The 18,153-nt window shown below is 42.0% G+C and overlaps 1 protein-coding gene across 1 annotated transcript; it reads left to right on the forward strand.

Moving 5' to 3' along the window:
• The first annotated feature begins 69 nt into the window (after positions 1-69).
• dgat1a (diacylglycerol O-acyltransferase 1a) lies at positions 70-17,562 on the forward strand. Its single transcript, XM_069681455.1, has 17 exons — positions 70-424; positions 2,236-2,323; positions 8,581-8,621; positions 9,424-9,509; positions 10,713-10,765; positions 11,236-11,341; positions 13,211-13,339; positions 13,692-13,766; positions 13,872-13,975; positions 14,104-14,142; positions 14,287-14,328; positions 15,034-15,078; positions 15,347-15,459; positions 15,558-15,623; positions 15,820-15,907; positions 17,100-17,162; positions 17,247-17,562. The coding sequence occupies exons 1-17, from the start codon at positions 147-149 to the stop codon at positions 17,391-17,393; spliced, it is 1,563 nt and encodes a 520-aa protein (XP_069537556.1). The 5' UTR covers positions 70-146; the 3' UTR covers positions 17,394-17,562.
• The last annotated feature ends 591 nt before the right edge of the window (positions 17,563-18,153 follow it).

The following is an 18,153-nucleotide window of genomic DNA, read 5'->3' on the forward strand; positions in this document are numbered from 1 at the left end:
CATTAGCAACACTGACACGACTGAGGACGTGGACAGCCCGCCACTGTCAGTTTAGCTCTTGGTGTGAAGCGACGGATGGAAAGGTGTGACAGCGGTTCAACCAGCAATGTCAGGCAGGTAAAAAGTGCGTGATTGTATCCGCTGAAATGAGCGACAGAGCTGAGATGAGAGGGCCCGTAACCCGCCGGAGAAGGACGACGATCTCCGGCGGCGGCGGAGGAGGAACGGTCAGCGTCAAACAAGCCAACGGGAGTAAGCGGGAGGATGCCGGGGACAAACCCCCACTGTATCCCGCTAAAGCTAAAACGGAAGAGGTGTCGAGGCATGCAAGTAATAACGGGAAGGTGGGCAGAGAGAAGGGGCAGCTCACTGACAGCCCGAAGAAACAGAGGAGTGTGGTGGAAGATATCAACCACAGACTAAGGTAACCGTTAATTTTTAGAGGCTTTAAATCCTAACGTTAAGTTCCAACGAAACAGGAAACATCTTTTCTGCTATCTACCAATGAGGCAGAGGGTAGTAACATATAAAAAAATCTACATTTCCTGCTCTATCACCTGTGGTTAGCCTCACTTACCTTTACATGAAATCAAATTGAGGTCAGAAGAGGCCACTGCAATGCATTGAAGCGAGCCTTCTACAGGTGTAACTACAGAAAACCAGAGTATGCTTCTCTTACCTAAACTTTCTTGCTGTTGGAAAACACAGCTTTGGATTGGAAGAATTAGAAATTCACCTTACCATGGCTTAGGGTGACATGGACACCCCCCAAAGTCCAACACTTTGCTTTTGAATGACAGAAAACTTGGTTTTCTAAATGTTAAAGCTGCTGTGAGGAACTTTCTGTTTGTGTTGATTTTGGCGCCCCCTGTGGACAAAGCCGTGCCTCTTATGTCTTGTCTATGCTGATTTTGTCCTGTACATGCTTAAGTGGTGTTTTTAACAAAACAACTTATCCTGCTTTCTTTAACAGTCATGTATCGCTCACTTTAAACTTTTGCCCTGGAAAATGTAGCGTGCAGTTAATCGCTTCGAATGACACCTACCCCCCCGGCAGCAGTTTCAGGCATTAAAAAGAACGATATAGAAATAATCAATCTTGTCACTGATGGTCTGGTTTGTAGGTCATATAGAGTAATGGTCCTAGCACAGAACAAACTGCCACAGCTGCTGTCGTTGTCTTGAATTTTAAGGCCTAGACATGAATGATAAAGTCAAGCATTTAAAACAGGTCTTTTAATCTGGCTTTAACTTTTATGACAGGACACATCAAAAGAATAGGTAGGTATGAGAGATGATACAATGGCCTGACCCTAACCATAACCATTCATTTTATGCTTTACACGCCCCCTTAACTTTTAAAAACATCCCCTTCTATAGTGGTGAACCTGCTTCTACATATTATTGTAAGCTGCCAAGAGACTGGTTGGGGTTACACGTCTTTCTGACTGCTGAATTAAATGATAATGCAATACTTTTATTGGAGTCTTGCCATACATGTGGTGTACTGTCGCTTTCCCGTATTAAAAGAACTGTGAAACAATCATGGCACATGATTTTGCAATACTATGCATGCCGACTACAACTGCACGTCCTGCCATGTGTGTGTCATGGCACTCATTGAGAAATCTCTAAACTCTACTTCCCTTCTCCAGACAAGCCCCCTCCTGCCTCTCGTTCTCTTTCCAATCTCTTTTATCTCAGCCCCGTTGTCTCTTGGAGATGTTTGGTTGTGTAAAAATTCTTGCCTGATGAATGGCCTGACTTTCACAATGCCTTCGGACAGTTGGGTCAATAATAGACTTACCCTACATTTTCAGAACTTTCATTGCCTGTGTGTTTGTAAGACCTAAGCTTGGACTACTGATCGGCACGTCAAATAAGTAATCTGTGTAATTTGTGAAAAACCATCATGTTGCTCAGCACGTCCTGCTTTAAATTACTTGTGATCTAACAATGAGTCACTGTGACCTGTCAGCTTGAATTACTCAGCCTCCTCCAAATCAAATACAAATATTGTACAGTCACCAAAAGGTCCTAGGTCTTTATATACAAACTACTCTAGTCTTGTTGCATTTCAAAATGCAGTTGAATGTTTCTTTAACAGAGGTTTGAAAGTGACCAGACTTATGTACCTTTATGATTTCATCCCTGAACTCCTGGAGATAAACGGGCAGGATGGAATGTAAAGTGCTTGATGATCAATAAAACTGTTGACTGTGTGCTTCCCTGCAGCTGTCACGTCCTCCAAGAGTCTCTCCTGAGCTCGGCCAGCGGCTACAGCAACTACAGAGGAATCCTCAACTGGTGTGTCGTCATGCTGGTGAGTAAAACTACCTGTCCATTCTCAGCTGAAGATGGCCGTCACTTTTAAAAATGTATACCAACAATAATCAGCTTACATCTTGGGGTTGATGGCCCGCTGACCATTTACTAATTTACAATTAAAATGAATTCATTCACACTAGATTTGTTTGTTAATACCGACTGGTAGAAGTCACTTGGTTGTGACTTGAGAAGTTGCTGAAAGCCACAAAGGTTCACAAAGATAGACTTTGACTATGGCTTAGATATAACAAACAGTCAGACTTCAGATAGACTTCTAAATTCATCCGTTCCACAAAGAAGTTTAGTTATTGACTATCTTAAGCAGGACGATGGTGCATTGAATTCTGGGTAAATTAAGACTTTTTTTCAAAACAAAACAAAAATGGCCGACCGAGTAACCGCATCTAACCGCTCAAGTACTTTTACCCCAGCAGAAAATGTTTGTCTATCAGAGGTTATTAGGGCATTTTACTTGGAAAATTCAGCAAAGAGTGTAACAACAACAACAACAAAAACCTGCAATGAAAAAAAAATAGCAGCAACAGTAAACGGTGTTAATCCAACTGTTGAAAGGACCATCAAAGACGTTCAAAATTTGGTGCTACTGGTCAGCAGGTTCCACTGATTGTTACCATGGTAACATGGGTCTTAGAGCTGAGTTAGCCTGGGAGTAAGGTGTCTAATGTTTTTTTTTTGCCTTAAAATTAGTCAGTCGTTAATTTTGTGAAATGGTCTAACTTGCATTAGACTAATGTATGAGCAAAATTAAGACCGGCCTAACTCTATAGACCAGTCTGAAACATCTTTGTGAAACCGGCCCCATATGTGCCATTCATGGAAACTGCAAAACTTGGGAAAAGTTCCCATATGGGTACGCTGAGCCAAATTTGTAACGTATGTTGTCCTCTAGGCAAGAAAATAGAGAAATTATAATTTAAAGTAGGGATGCTTGATATTCGATTTTTTGCCCATATTTTCCAACCCTTTTTGCTGATTGCCGATACCGATATATTAGGCACGTGTTTTTTTCCCCCTAATTGCAGAGACCATCAAGTCTCCCTGTAGTATAATTGATATCATGCCTACTCTTATTGTAGTGGCCCACTGGCAGATGCAAAAATAATAACATAAAACAGTGCTTTTTAAAGCAATGTACACATTCACTGGGCAATGTAAGAAAAGTATTTAAACTTAGGTCATGTACAAAATGCCATATTTATTTGCTTGTAACATTTTCTTTCTAATAAAACTGTAATATTCATTCGCGCACTTGCACAGACTTGATGTTGTAGCATTACGTCAATGAGCATTAAGGCACAATTAAAGTAAAAATGTCAAGCCATAATCTGCAGATACCGATAACGTGCCCGATAATATCGTGCATCCCTAATTTAAAGGTCTAATCTTATTCTCCTTTCAACTGAAGCTATAAGACTGCAAAGCCCTGACGTCGCAGGAAATTACTGTTTGTGGCCTTCATGAACGTCATCACATCTGTTGTTCCAAAAACTGTCAGAGCTTTTAGTCCTTATTCTTTACCACGCGTGTATCCTTATCTTTCTCTCTGTGTCTGTCTGCCTCTCTCTCTCTCTCTTTCACACACACACACACACACACACACACACACACACACACACGTATACTCTTCTTAAAACTGTCGACTACTATATTGCATATTCCAACTGCTGTTCGGTCGGTCACCTGCTTTAACAGCAAAAGCAGAAGTGCCAGCCTGCACACTTGTACAGTACACATCCTGCGAGTTGGGCCTGTAACAGTAACTCTTTGTGACACATAAAACTTGCCTGTGAGGAGCCTGATAAGTTCCTTTAATGTTATCTCTCTCAACACGGGTCTGTACACCATATGCACTCACAGTAACTCACCCATGGTACTTTGTGAAATGTCCTGTACTTTCTCATCTATAAATCAGACTAAGGGATGCTCATTAGTGACAGTTAAATCTCAGTGAACTTTCACTGCCATCAGAAGATGACATTTTTGTCCGCTGTAATAACAGGCTTCTCTGTTACTCGACAGTGAATATCTTAAGGACTGAGGTGACGCCAAGAAACCTGATGAATATGAATGCGATGGTGGAATTTTCTATCATGTCTTAGTCAAAGGCGTGAGATTATGTGCTGTGATGATAGGGCAAAACAAGTGTTGCATTCAGGGAGGTGGCTTGTCTTTCTTAAAGTGTAAAAAATACATGAACGGTTAATCTTCTTGCAGGGACACTCTGTGACAGTCTGTGCTTACAAATCTTCAGCTAGCTAGTTTGATCTATGAAGGATCACATGAAAGCAGCGTCAGAAACAAAAGCACTAGGGATGCACGATATTAGATTTTTTGCCGATATCCGATATGCCGATATTTTACAACTCATTCAGCCGATTACCGATACCGATATTTTTTCCCGCACACCTAATTGCAGAGATCATCAACTCTCTTCTGTATTGGAATTAGCGTACAGTATAATGGTGATACTCTTATCACATTTGTTACAGCGGTCGGGGTGACGGGTCTTGAGATGGTTAATCAAGTTTGTAGTGTTGAAAGACTTTGCCTTGGCTCCTCCTCGCATCACCGAAGCTGAGCAGTCATTGCAAATAGCAGTTTTGCTATCTATTTCGGACACTTTGAAAAACTTCCACACCACGGACATTTTGGCTTCTAACTCTCTCATGCTGCAGGTAGACACACGTGACGTCATCACGCTGCGCCGCGCAGGTCTTCTTCGCGCCGGGGATTTTTGCGCCGAGGTCGGGCATTTAATCAAGTATGCAGCAGCCCATTATTTTGTCGGTTTATTATATCGGCGGATATCGGTGTGTTGGCCGATATCCGATAGTTCATTTTTAAGCCGATATCGGCCGATACCGATAACGTGCCGATAATATCGTGCATCCCTAAAAAGCACAGGAGAGAACTTAAACAAGCAGGAGCTCCGGTTATCTCCTGTTCTAGGCAACGTCGAGGATGAAGCGGCAAAGAGGCCAGTTTTAAGGTGCACTGTGGTTGCCATGATGAATGACCTTACCTTTGGCTTTTACAACCCGGCCAAATCGCAGTATGAGGTTTAGGGTTAAATACAGGACGGATATTTTAAATTGTGTTTGATGAAGGAATCTTACAGTCTCTTTTAAAGTTGTGGTACAGAGCACAGATGTGTCGCAGTTAAATACGTCCCTCTGGGATGAGGTCACTTCAGGACACGAGTTTCAGCCTTTTTCCAATGGCTGAGTTCAAGTGTGTGTGTGCGTGTGTGTGTGTGTGTCCAAAGGCCCCCTGCAGTGCCTCTGAACACCCTGTCACTGTTAGTATTATGATAGGCCTGAAAGACACAAATATCCAGTTAGCCATAATCCTAATGAAATTGAAATGGACCGACTATGAATAGATATGTGTACATGTCTATTTGCACACATGTGCATGCTTTGCAAATGTGGATATGCATGCACTTGCATGTTTGCATGCACAAGAGTTATAGCCTTATTATTATTTGTCTCTGCATTTGTGTACAGTGTATGTGACTGACTTGCGTGTGTGTTTTTGTGGGTCTGTACAAATGGAGCCTAATTTTGCAGCTCTGTGACAGGATTAATGCCATCTCTGAATGCTTATATTGCCGTAACGACCACGTCCTCTACTTTGTGGTCACCGGGGACAGTCGGCGCTGCTCGTGTCAGACTGCTTTTAGGAAGCCTTCAGGATTAGACTGTAAGAGTGTGAAGTGGAACCACAGGGTCTTGTGTGCGCACAAGTGTGTGTGTGTGTTTAGAAGATTAGTTGTGTAATTTGTCCTCGAAAACCAGGGCCGTCGGCTAAATTCCTAAAATGTCAGCTGTGGGAGCACACGCTTCTAGAGATGAGAGATGACATTAGTTTCCAAGTATATAACATAACTGTGAATGGCTGCTTTTTGTTGTTGCTCACTCTACTATATGTTCTGCTCACTGGTCATGTGGATGCAGAACATACTGTACATGCATGTCAGTGTTCAGCTGGCTGTCAGATGTCGTCTTTGTAAATGAACGATGCAAAATGTTTAATCATTCAATATTTGTTGGCATCAGGTCTCTCAGGTGATCTTTGTATGCCACCGTCCTCATGTTCAGCCAACCCCGCTCACACTTTCTATTTTTAAACTCACCATCCTCTAAATCTGATACGTGTCTTCTACCCACAGCTGAGGACACCCATATACGATTTAATAAGACAGCTCCTACGAGGAGGTGGTTATAAAACAAACTGAAATTAAAACTGATGCATTTATATGACCTACAAAAGCAAGCAAGACTAACAGTGACAAGACTGATTATTTCTATATGGATAGTTTTAACGCCGTGGAGTGGGTGTCAGACGAGGAGATTAACAGCACGTGGGCGAAACAGCCTTTGTTTACATTTTCCATGGCAACGATTCTCAATGAGTGATATCATTAAAGGGGTCATATCTGTTGAATGGATGTTGTCATATTTTGCCTGGGTGTTTTAAAAAGGTCGCCTCTGAAATGGGCCGTTCAGAACAGCTGCAGGTTTCTACGTAGAACCTTGCTTTCGCTGAAATTGACCAATCGTCATTCACCGTCATTCAGCTCAGGCTGCCTTCTTGCACGAGCTTGTAGTCGAGTTGTTGTCGTGATTTCAACTTACCATTCCGATATCTCCTGGTGATTCTGGCTCGTACATATAAGGCCGAATAATCACATTTGTTACAATGGTCGGGCTGACGGGTCTTGAGATGGTTAATCAAGTTTGTAGTGTTGACAGACTTTGCCTTGGCTCCTCCTCGCATCACCGAAGCTGAGCAGTCATTGCAAATAGCAGTTTTGCTGTCTATTTCGGACACTTTGAAAAACTTCCACACCACGGACATTTTGGCTTCTAACTCTCTCATGCTGCAGGTAGACACACGTGACGTCATCACGCTGCGCCACGCAGGTCTTCTTCGCACCGCGGACATTGCGCCGAGGTCGGGCATTTAATCAAGTATGCAGCAGCCCATTATTTTATTGGTTAATTATATCGGCGGATATCAGGCCGATGTCCGATAGTTCATTTTTAAGCCAATATCGGCCGATACCGATAACGTGCCGATAATATCGTGCATCCCTAGTCTTCATGTCGAAGTGTCCTTGGGCAAGCGAGGTGGTGGCATAGCCAACGGTGTGTGAATGGGATTAGTACTGATTGACAGGTGGGCATTTTAAGTAGCAGCCTCTGCCGTCAGTGTGTGAATGTGTGTGTGAGTGAGGCATGTAGTGTAAAAGCGCTTTGTAAGTGCAGTCCATTTCCCATTTCATGAAACAAATTAAATTATGTAGATTGGCAGTAATAAGATAACATCTATGGCTTTGAGCAGTGCAATAATATAACTGACTAAAAGACTGATAACAGACTGTGAGGAAACTGCAATTAATAACCAGGCAGCCTGGACACAGTTAATAAACCCTCTTTGAGCAAGCAATCCCTACCAACTCCCAGGGCATCTCTCCTTTCAAACTTTGGCACTGAGTCTTTAGTGCGCAATTTTAAGTTTGCAAAATCAACATTTTGTAACTTTCTCTGTCGATGCTCTAAAAGACGACTGTCCTAACAGTCATGTTGTATGCATTGGTCCTCTCTTGTCCATGCTGAAGGTTACTGAGGCAAAGGTTACCGGTTTGGACAAAAGACATAGTTGAATCAAACCCACATTGCTGCATGGTTTTGGCAGGCCTGTGAGCCGAGTTGCGACATGCCACATAATCACTGCAGCACGACCTTATCATGTTTCCCCCCTCACTGTCTTCATTATCTTAACCGTTTCTTCAGCTCTTATACTCGCCATAAAAAAAGATCAAAAAAGGTAAACATGCTGTATGCACATTGAGTTGGTACTCTGTGCTAGTGGGTGGTTTGTTTTATCTCAGAGGAGCTCAGATAACTGGACTCCGACCTTGAACTTGAATGCATAATATAATGATAAACCTATTTAACTTGACACTTTATAACAGAGCAGCAGCAACTGTTAAAAAAACAGATCTAATCTATGTCAAACATGCCTGTTCCTGTTTTGGTTTGATTTATAGGTCACTCAACAGTTACACACAAGCACTCTGAAATGGGCAAGCAGAGTGGAGAGAAATGATGGTTCAGATTTATAGCAGAGGGGCTAAAATATGTTTGATAAACAAAGACCAGGTTCACTGAGTGATACAAAAATGACATGCTCATTTTACCCTGTCTGTTTTTCCCGCTCTTTCAGGTGCTGAGTAATGCACGTCTCTTCCTGGAGAACATTATAAAGTCAGTATGCACCTAAACACACAAACTCTTGTTTAGTTATGTTATGCACATACACTAGCAGGCGTGTTTACAACCCACTCCTAGTCAGACAACTGACCGACTCCCCTTATGTGCCACTTCTCCACCCCACCATATTACATTACATTAATTTGTTGCTGCATTAGATACCATCAAAACAACAATTACACGCATGGTCAAAGCGACGGTACAAGTATTTAGGTTTGTTTTTTTGTTTTGAGACATAAGTAGGTGCCAGTGTGGTGTGTCATCCATCCATTATCTATACTGTTTATCCTGTTCAGGGTCTGACACACAGAGACAGACAACCTTTTCACGCTGATGTGCTGGTTTAGCTCAGTTGGTAGAGCAGGCGCCTCATATACAGAGGCTGCAGTCCTCGACGTGCATGCCATCCCCTACTCTCTCCTCCCCACATTTCCTGTCTCACCTCAGCTGTCCTCTCAAATGAAGGCAAAAGCCAAAAAAAAAAAAGAAGTGGGATGACGTAATGAACATGGCAGCTTGTTATCTGAAACAAAAGTCCACTGTCAATGCTTGTTTGTGAGTCTGCGGATCAGATCCAAAATTAATTTGATTCCCTCTTGGTCTTTGCTACGCCCTTCCTCCAAGTATTCTGAAAAAAGATTAATAGTTTGTTTCAAAATCCTGCTGACAAACAGACAAACAGAACCAAACATTTCAGGAAATCACATAACAGTTTTCATCCGCATGTCTAAACAACCATTTTTACATAATACCTGCCCGGTTGGATCAATAATTCCTTCTCCCTCCTCTCCTATAGGTATGGCATCTTGGTGGATCCTATCCAAGTTGTGTCTCTCTTCTTGAAGGACCCCTATAGCTGGCCAGCAGCTTGCCTCATCATTGGTATGGAGCCTTAATTTCAATGACTAAATGCTGTCTAAACAGATGTGTCCTTTTGTGACCTTACTATTGATACTCAAGTTGAACTTGGCAAACAAGTGTTGCACTTATATTTCCTGTTCTTAAACCAATACTCCTATCACAGTTACACAAGGTGCTATTGTTTGCTACTGTAATAAAACATGTGTTTTACAGCCTCTCTATGTGCCAAATGACTGCTCTGATGGAGCATGATAGACGGATGATTGGATGAGCCAGATGCTCAAAATAGCATATAAAAGCATTGTTCCTGTGTTGAATATTCTTGCACAGCTGTTATTATTATTTACCTTATATTGTGACATTGTCTCTTTTCCGGCAACAACCGGCCTTATCTATGTAGTTAAATAAGGAGAATATTAGGGATGCACGATATTATCGGCACGTTATCGGTATCGGCCGATATTGGCTTAAAAATGAACTTTCAGATATCGGCCAACACATCGATATCCGCCGATGTAATTAACCGATAAAATAATGGGCTGCTGCATACTTGATTAAATGCCCGACCTCGGCGCAATGTCCCCAGCGCGAAGTAGACCTGCGCGGCGCAGCGTGATGACGTCACGTGTGTCTACCTGCAGCATGAGAGAGTTAGAAGCCAAAATGTCCGTGGTGTGGAAGTTTTTCAAAGTGTCCGAAATAGATAGCAAAACTGCTGTTTGCAATGACTGCTCAGCTTCGGTGATGTGAGGAGGAGCCAAGGCAAAGTCTGTCAACACTACAAACTTGATTAACCATCTCAAGACCCGTCACCCCGACCGCTGTAACAAATGTGATGAGAGTATCACCATTATACTGTACGCTAATTCCAATACAGAAGAGGGTTGATGATCTCTGCAATTAGGTGTGCGGGAAAAAAATATCGGCATCGGTAATCGGCTAAATGAGTTGTAAAATATCGATATCGGCAAAAAATCCAATATTGTGCATCCCTAGAGAATATACATACAGTAGTTGTCCTCAGAAGGACTCTGACATGCAGGGTAACACAACAATCAGTCTGAATAACATGCTCATACCTCACAAGGACAAAATACTGCCTATAAACAATCAGTACCAACCGCTAGTTTCCTCATATCTGTCACTTTTACACCAGGTTTATAAACACTGCTATGGTTCACAGTGTAGCTGATAGATCTGATCTTTGTCTGCTCTGTGTTTCAGTGTCTAATGTGTTCATCCTAGCAGCCTTGTACACAGAGAGACGTCTGGCTGTGGTGAGTACTTGCAACAATCTAAATATATTTTCTTACGTGCAACAGGTTCTTTCCCTTATTTGGACTCGGCTGCTACAGACTAAATCGGCCTGATTCCTCAATCCGATTTGCTTGCTTTTGTACTTTGCGTGCTTAAATAGCTGAAACCTTTGACTCAATCTTTGGTTTGATCGCAAAGACAATAAAGAAGTCTGTTTTTTTAATTTATCATTGGGGGATCTCCCTTCAAGGATGTTTACCTGAAACTGGAGTCGACACAGTGAATTCAAGTTCACAGCACCTCCCCTCTTTATGCCTGCTCTCAGCTCTGATAACAATAACACGCCTACTTCAGATCAGATAACATGATCTCAAACACTTCTGATCTTTTCACAGTGAAAAGGTTGTTTTTCTCTGGTTGTAGAGACAAATTATGACATGTTAAATGTTTTATAGTGACAACTCTCCTTTCTGTTTTTCATCAATCCCAGGGCACCATTTCCGAAACGACGGGACTGATTCTTCACATTTTTAACCTGACATGCCTGTTGATCTTTCCCTCAGTGAGTGTCCTCACTGTGACCTCCATAACCCCAGGTACATGTTTACATGGAATATTTAGGAGACTTGAATTAAAGAGGGGGTATTATGCTGTTTCACAATTTAAGACATATATATAATGTTACAATGTTTGATGTCCAGACTAAACGTGGGTGAAGTTTCAAATCTGTAGGTAAAAGTATGTAGGAGTAATCCCCAGGCTTCTCAGCTCAGTCTGCAGGCTGCTGTGAACGCCAGGTTTCAGTCTTTTTTCTACACGCTGCACTTTGGCCATGTCCACACGTACTCTATGTATTTTTCAAAATGTAGCTTTTTCTCTGCGTTTTGGCCTTTCAGGTTGACTTTTTAGGACTTTTAGAAACTCAGTTTCCGCAGAGACGTGTAGACGGGGTAAACAGTGTTTTTGGCTCGTGACGTCAGGCTGTGCGCCGTTATATCCTTTGTGAGGCGTCAAGAATGATGCGACATTCCTTGCAATATGACGGACGTGACAAAAACAGTGATGCTTAACAGGACTTTTTACATGTTTACACATATATGTACAGTTACTCGTCCACTATATTGAGGAACAGAGGCGTCGGGATAGATTTTTTTAGACTTTTTACTGGCCGCGATTCTTCTTCTGCTTCTTCTTTGCATTTCTGTTGTGCTTTTGTGTTTTCATTTGGACAGAGATTTTTTATAACCGCGCTTGTGTGGACGGGATTTTTTTTGGAAACGAAAACTCGTGTTTTCGATAATACCCGTGTACGTGTAGACATGGCCTAAGTGCAGCCTCAGCAGGCATCGGAGAGCTGGCCAATCAGAAGAAAGTATGCTTGAAGGGGCAGGGTTTCTTAAAGGTACAGCGCTGACTGAGTCATTTCAGGCAGAGGCTGTATGAGGGCCTGCGCAGAGCACCAGTGTGAGAAATTTTTTTTTAACTATAAATGATGCTAAGCTACTCTACAGGTATCACAGAGTGAAATATGAAGCTTGAAATTAGCATAACACCCCCCTTTTAAGCATTTCAAATAAGAATGACTAGCTATGCAAACTCTCCTTAGTGCCCCTTTTATCAATCATTAATTTCTCTTGTTCAATAAGCGTGTGCGTGTCTCAGTGTTGTGACCAAGTCATCTTTGCTCAAGTCGCAAGCAAGTCTCAAGTCATTTAGTCCAAGTCTCAAGCAAGTCTCGAGTCGTTTTTTCTTGGGCAAGTCAGGTCAGAAGTCCCAAGTCAAGTCACTTTTTTTCCACCCAAGATCCAGCACTCTTACCTGTAGTATCCGGTCTTTATAAAGAGAAAAGTCGAGGTATTAGTAGGTCGTCTAATAATGATATTATCGGCCGATTTATATAACCTGTTCAAAAAGACTGACAGTGAATTGTATCTGTATTATCTCGGCACAGATGCAGCCATGATGATGGTCTGGTCTCAGACAGAATTGAGCAGTAACGAGTACGACTGACTAGGCTTCTCTTTGGGGGAAAAACATCAGGTAGCTGGGGGCTTTGATGTTGCCATAGCGAGGAGTTTGACTGACAGCCAGTCATCCAGTAATGACAATCAGATACCGGGGAGCTTTTTGAGTCGTCCAATCATGATTCCCAGTTTGTGCTGCATACATACTTGATAGTTAGACAGAAACTTGACAACATTGAATTTTATCATTTTATATTTAACAGCTAACGTTCAAACGTATAAATACATGAAAGTCATCCGAGTCATCGGGCCTCAAGTCAAGTCTCAAGTCATGAACTTGCAAGTCCAAGTCGAGTCTCAAGTCATTTATTTTTTGTCAAGTCGCAAGTCATCAAAATAGTGACTCGAGTCGACTCAAGTCCAAGTCACCAAGTCTCAAGTCCACATCTCTGGTGTGTGTGTGTGTGTGTGTGTGTGTGTGTGTGTGTGTGTGTGTTTCAGTGGGTGGTATACTCTCCCTAGGAATCTACACGGTGTTGTTCCTCAAGCTGTACTCCTACCAAGACACCAACAGGTGGTGTAGAGAAATCAGGCACGCGAAAGCCAAGAGACTCACACGGTCATACTCATGTAAGTGCATCATCACACTCAAAGAAGAAGAAGAAGTGTTCACTAGATTGTGAGTAGGCGCACACATGTAGAATAGAGTACAAGGGCAGAAGAATAAGGTGGTCTTGAGCGATCCTGGTTGATGTATCAGTGTCGTTCTACCACCATCTAGTGGTGACAATAAGCTCTTGTCTTTTCCAGCTCTTATCACATTCTGTGCTGGGAAGCTATTTTAATCACTGTAGGAGCTGAGAGAAATCATTGCCAACATTGTCATCAAGTGTTTTTATATTTTGCATTTGGTGTGTTTGTTGTTGAAAACTTTGTGCATAGTATAAAATTACATGCATGTGTGTATGTGTGTGTTTTTCAGGTCCGAATGTGGCACAATCCAACGGTTCAGCCGTTCATTCTCATGTCTCGTATCCAGGCAACCTCACCCACAGAGGTAATCATGACGCCTGCATGGGGATAAACAGCACAGTTTTATAAATGAAATGCTCACATGAAAATTAATGATCAATAAATTTGACTATTTGTGTTTGTTTTTTAGACATGTACTACTTTGTCTTTGCCCCAACTCTCTGCTACCAGCTGAACTTTCCACGGTCACCTCGAATACGCAAAAGGTTTTTGATAAGAAGACTTTTCGAAATGGTGAGAGGAAACGCACGCACACTTTGTATCAATGTACAGTATGTAAGTCCTTAATGGTATATAATTAGACGGTGAAAAATGATGAACAGACATGCATGTGAACATTTTTGATTTGCTCTTTCTTGTAGCTTTTCTTCATGCAGCTGTTGGTGGGATTAATACAGCAGGTATGTGGAACCTTAAAGGACTCTAATCTCACAGAACAGCTTTGAGAGTTTACTCTGCTCTCACACACAGTGAAGCAAAGGGTTAAACAGGAAGTCTTTATGATTGTCATGAAAACTAAAGAAAATTTCCTTTGTGTTTTCCAGTGGATGGTTCCCACCATACAGAACTCAATGAAACCATTCCAGGTGTGTACACACGCACACAAACTCATCATACATACCGTAAAATTCGGTGTATCAGACGCACTTTTAATACATTTTTTTATCTAAAAAGTGGGCAGCGTCCTACATACCGGTGCGACCAATACTGTGCGGTACTGCTGGCTGTAAAACAGATAAACACATCCTTGATCCTTGACCAATATACCAGTATAAAGCGCAGAGAGAGATATTTTATTGTGTTACGGTGTTTAACCCAGACAATGGCGCTATAATTAAGCTAAAGCTTCGTTACGGACATGCAATGTCATGATCATCAGTGCAGCCGCCACCCTCACAACAATCAGTGTTACCGTTGGCTTAACTCAACTACAGCACCGGTAGCTAGCAGGATTGCAAACCCGACGTGGCGAAAACAGATGGTTTAAGTGTGTTTCAAATGAAAATAAATTGGAATAGTGTTGAAATAACTTGTATACAAGTTTTTATTAATAAATAGAAAACGTTTTTGCCCTCTGGGATACCCCCAAAACAGACTGCGTCTTTTATTCCAGTGTGACTTATTGTCCAGATTTTACCGGATAAGCTCATTTAAAAACAAGAGCTTATTTGATCAAGTCGGTACTTTAATATTTACTGTAATTGAACATAAATGACTGTAAGAGAAAAATGAAGGAATAATATTCTGAATAACTTTGATGATGAAAAAACATTTTTTTGTATCTTAAACAGGAAATGGACTTTTCTAGGATGATGGAGCGCCTCCTAAAGTTAGCTGTGAGTAACGTGACATACTGTAGTAAGACACACAATTGTGTCCTTTTATAACCTTTTAATAAAATTTAACTTGAAAGGAAATGGCAAAATATAAATGCATATTTGACCAGTTGTGGCACATTAATAAAGAGTCTATGTAGAGGCATCAATATGGTGACTGCAGTGTAACTTCACCAACCCAGACTCCCTTCCTCACTTCTCCCTTGACCATCTCCTCTGCCCTCCTCTCCTCTCCTCTCCTATCTTCTCCTCTCCTCTCCTCTCCTAGGTCCCTAATCATCTTATATGGTTAATATTCTTCTATTGGTTTTTCCACTCTTCCATGAACTTCGTGGCAGAGCTGCTGCAGTTTGGAGACAGAGAGTTCTACAGAGACTGGTGGTGAGCAAAAGGAACATTCAGTCACACACACGTGCAATCGTGCACACACACATATACAGTATGTAATTCTCAAACTGTGCCGTCCTTCTTTGTTTCAGGAACTCTGAGACGGTCACATACTTCTGGGCCAACTGGAACATACCAGTTCACAAGTGGTGCCTGAGGTGAGCGCCAGACTCCTCTATTAGAAAGGTGTCCTGCATTTTTTCACCGCTGATACCCTGTTGGATGTTCTGGCTGCACATTCTCATTGTAGTCTGTGAGAAATAAAAACCAAATTAAAGTATTGAAGAAATCAACATGCTGACTGCCAAATTTTAGGTTGTTTAAGTTGCTTAAGAGTGTGTTTGTGTGTTACAGACACTTCTACAAGCCGATGTTAAGAAAGGGGATCAACAAGTTTCTAGCTCAAACCGCAGTCTTCCTGGTGTCTGCCTTCTTCCATGAGGTAAAAAACATCATTAATTATCCTGTGTGACAGGAGGTATAATCTCTATTTTGTGATGTGGCAGTGATGTGGATTTCAGGCGTGGCAAGTGTTCTGGTTTCCTTTTTAAACTATGCTTGTAGTCCGAGTAATATTGACCAATCACGTACCAGCAGGCTGCGGTGTATGCAGGAAAAACAGTCCGTGTGGAGAGCAGAAGCAGGCAGAGAGTAATGCGCCGTAATGACATCCCGGCTCCCATCAGCTGCTTTCTGATGATAATTTACCTTCTTATTAATCTCTATAAACAGACATCTAACAGCTACAATCTGTTAAATCTGTAAGATCAAAAAAATTCAACCTGAGATAAATTCCCTTAAGGGCCCGATCAGACAGGACGCGTTTTAGCAGCTGGGGGCGGCTTTTTTGTCACTGTTTTCAATGAGAGGCTTTTTGCGCACTGCTTTTGCTTTGCAGAGCGCCTCGCTTTTTTCCGCTCTGTGCGCCTCACGTTTTTGAGGAAATGCTCCGAGCGCCTCGAGTTGAAAAAACTTCAACTCAAAAGCAGAAAAGCGCCCGACGTCATGGGCGTTTTTTCTCATTGTCCAATCGGATGAAAGGAGAGGCGAGCCTTCTGTCAGTTTACGATGTAACGGTTAGGTTAATGACAGCTAATAATTCAGTGGTTGCCTTAACAACAGTAGGAAAAAAAAGCCGCCCCCAGCTGCTAAAACGCGCTCTGTCTGATCGGGTGTTTAGTTCCACAAAAAAGGCAGTGCGGTGCGCCTCGCGTTTTACAGCCTGCAAAGCGCGTTCTGTCTGATCGGGCCCTAATGCTGTGTCACAAAAGCCGTTCAGCGTTCAGATTTCCCGACTTCCTCGAATGCATCAGATCGTTCCGACCTCCGTTCAACAAACGAGCATTTTAAAAGTAGTTTTCTTCTCCTCTTGAGGACAGACCTGACAAAGCTTTATTTTTACTTCTTACAAATCTGCATCGTGATGTTGAAATTTTGGCAAAGGTAAGACTCGTTAATTAAAGTCAATCACAAGAAAAACATTGCAGCACGCAGAAAAGGAAGTCTTGAGCGGAAGCCGTTTATCACTAACCGCTGGCTACGCGCCCGGCATGTTCACACAGTTTGTATCTTTTCCTGAACAACATTTACAGATTTCGATGCCTTTATTGTGTTTCTCACTGTTTCCTCTTTAGTACCTTGTAAGTGTTCCTCTGAAGATGTTCAGACTGTGGGCCTTTATGGGAATGATGGCTCAGGTAAGATACATTTCTTTTCACTCTGTCACTAACCAGAGACCTGTAAACAAACACACTTTGACCTCTGACCCGTCATCTCTTCAGGTTCCTTTGGCTTGGTTTGTGGGTCGGTTCCTGAATGGAAACTATGGCAATGCCGCCGTGTGGATATCCCTCATCATTGGCCAGCCTGTTGCTGTGTTGATGTATGTCCATGACTACTATGTCATTCATTATGGGGGTGCTACATAGCACTGGACAAAGACAACCATCTCCCACAGACACACACACACACACATAAACATGTAAAAGTCATGTTGCATACACACACATACACACAACAGCCTGCAGGACAGCTCAACGAGGGAATGCAGAGCAAGTGTTTGACTATTGCACTAAAGAAAAATGAACCACAGTCTGTCAGGAAATAAATCCTACAACAAAGTGTTTGGTTTAAAGCGGTATTACACTTTTGTCTGTACCTAGCCTCCACACGCTCTTAAAATCGGGATCCACGTTTCCGAATGAACGTGAACCCAAAGTGAAAATAGCTCTTTGATTGGAATTGTGTTTTTTTTAATCTTAAACAAATTTTGCTAAAACAAGAATGAAAGTGTCGTGCAAGGGTTTCCAATTCAACGCATTTAAAAGTGGAAATGCCGCTAAAAACAAAGCACTTCTCAAGTTTTGGAAAGCGCACAGCCTACCTGTGCATCTATTGTGAAACACTGCCAAGGGGGCGCAAGCCAGAACAGGACCAATATGAAAGTTTTGTTTCTACATCAGTGGTGGAGAGGTCACTTTTTACCAGTACCCAAAGGCAACAGAGAAATTACGAAGCCAAAATAAAGGGTTATTTTCTGCAAGTTCAGGCTTTTTAGGATGTCGATGACAGTTTTTCTTCATGTACTCAGTATATATATCTCACCTATCTGTCTTTTGAAGCAATTACATTTTTGAGTATTGCAGAAATTTGTAAAAGAATGGAGGAGAATAGTTAAAAGTGGAGACA

Source organism: Semicossyphus pulcher, unplaced genomic scaffold (genome assembly GCF_022749685.1).
Source record: "Semicossyphus pulcher isolate SPU_LCO1_2020_fin unplaced genomic scaffold, fSemPul1.0.p SCAF_5, whole genome shotgun sequence".
NCBI lineage: Eukaryota > Metazoa > Chordata > Actinopteri > Labriformes > Labridae > Semicossyphus > Semicossyphus pulcher.

Excerpts from the sequence above, each read along its gene's own strand:
- dgat1a (XM_069681455.1), top strand. The coding sequence starts at position 147 with ATGAGCGACAGAGCTGAGATGAGAGGGCCCGTAACCCGCCGGAGAAGG. Across the intron at positions 425-2,235 it reads GATATCAACCACAGACTAAG|CTGTCACGTCCTCCAAGAGT; the intron begins GTAACCGTTAAT and ends GCTTCCCTGCAG. Across the intron at positions 14,143-14,286 it reads TGGTGGGATTAATACAGCAG|TGGATGGTTCCCACCATACA; the intron begins GTATGTGGAACC and ends TGTGTTTTCCAG.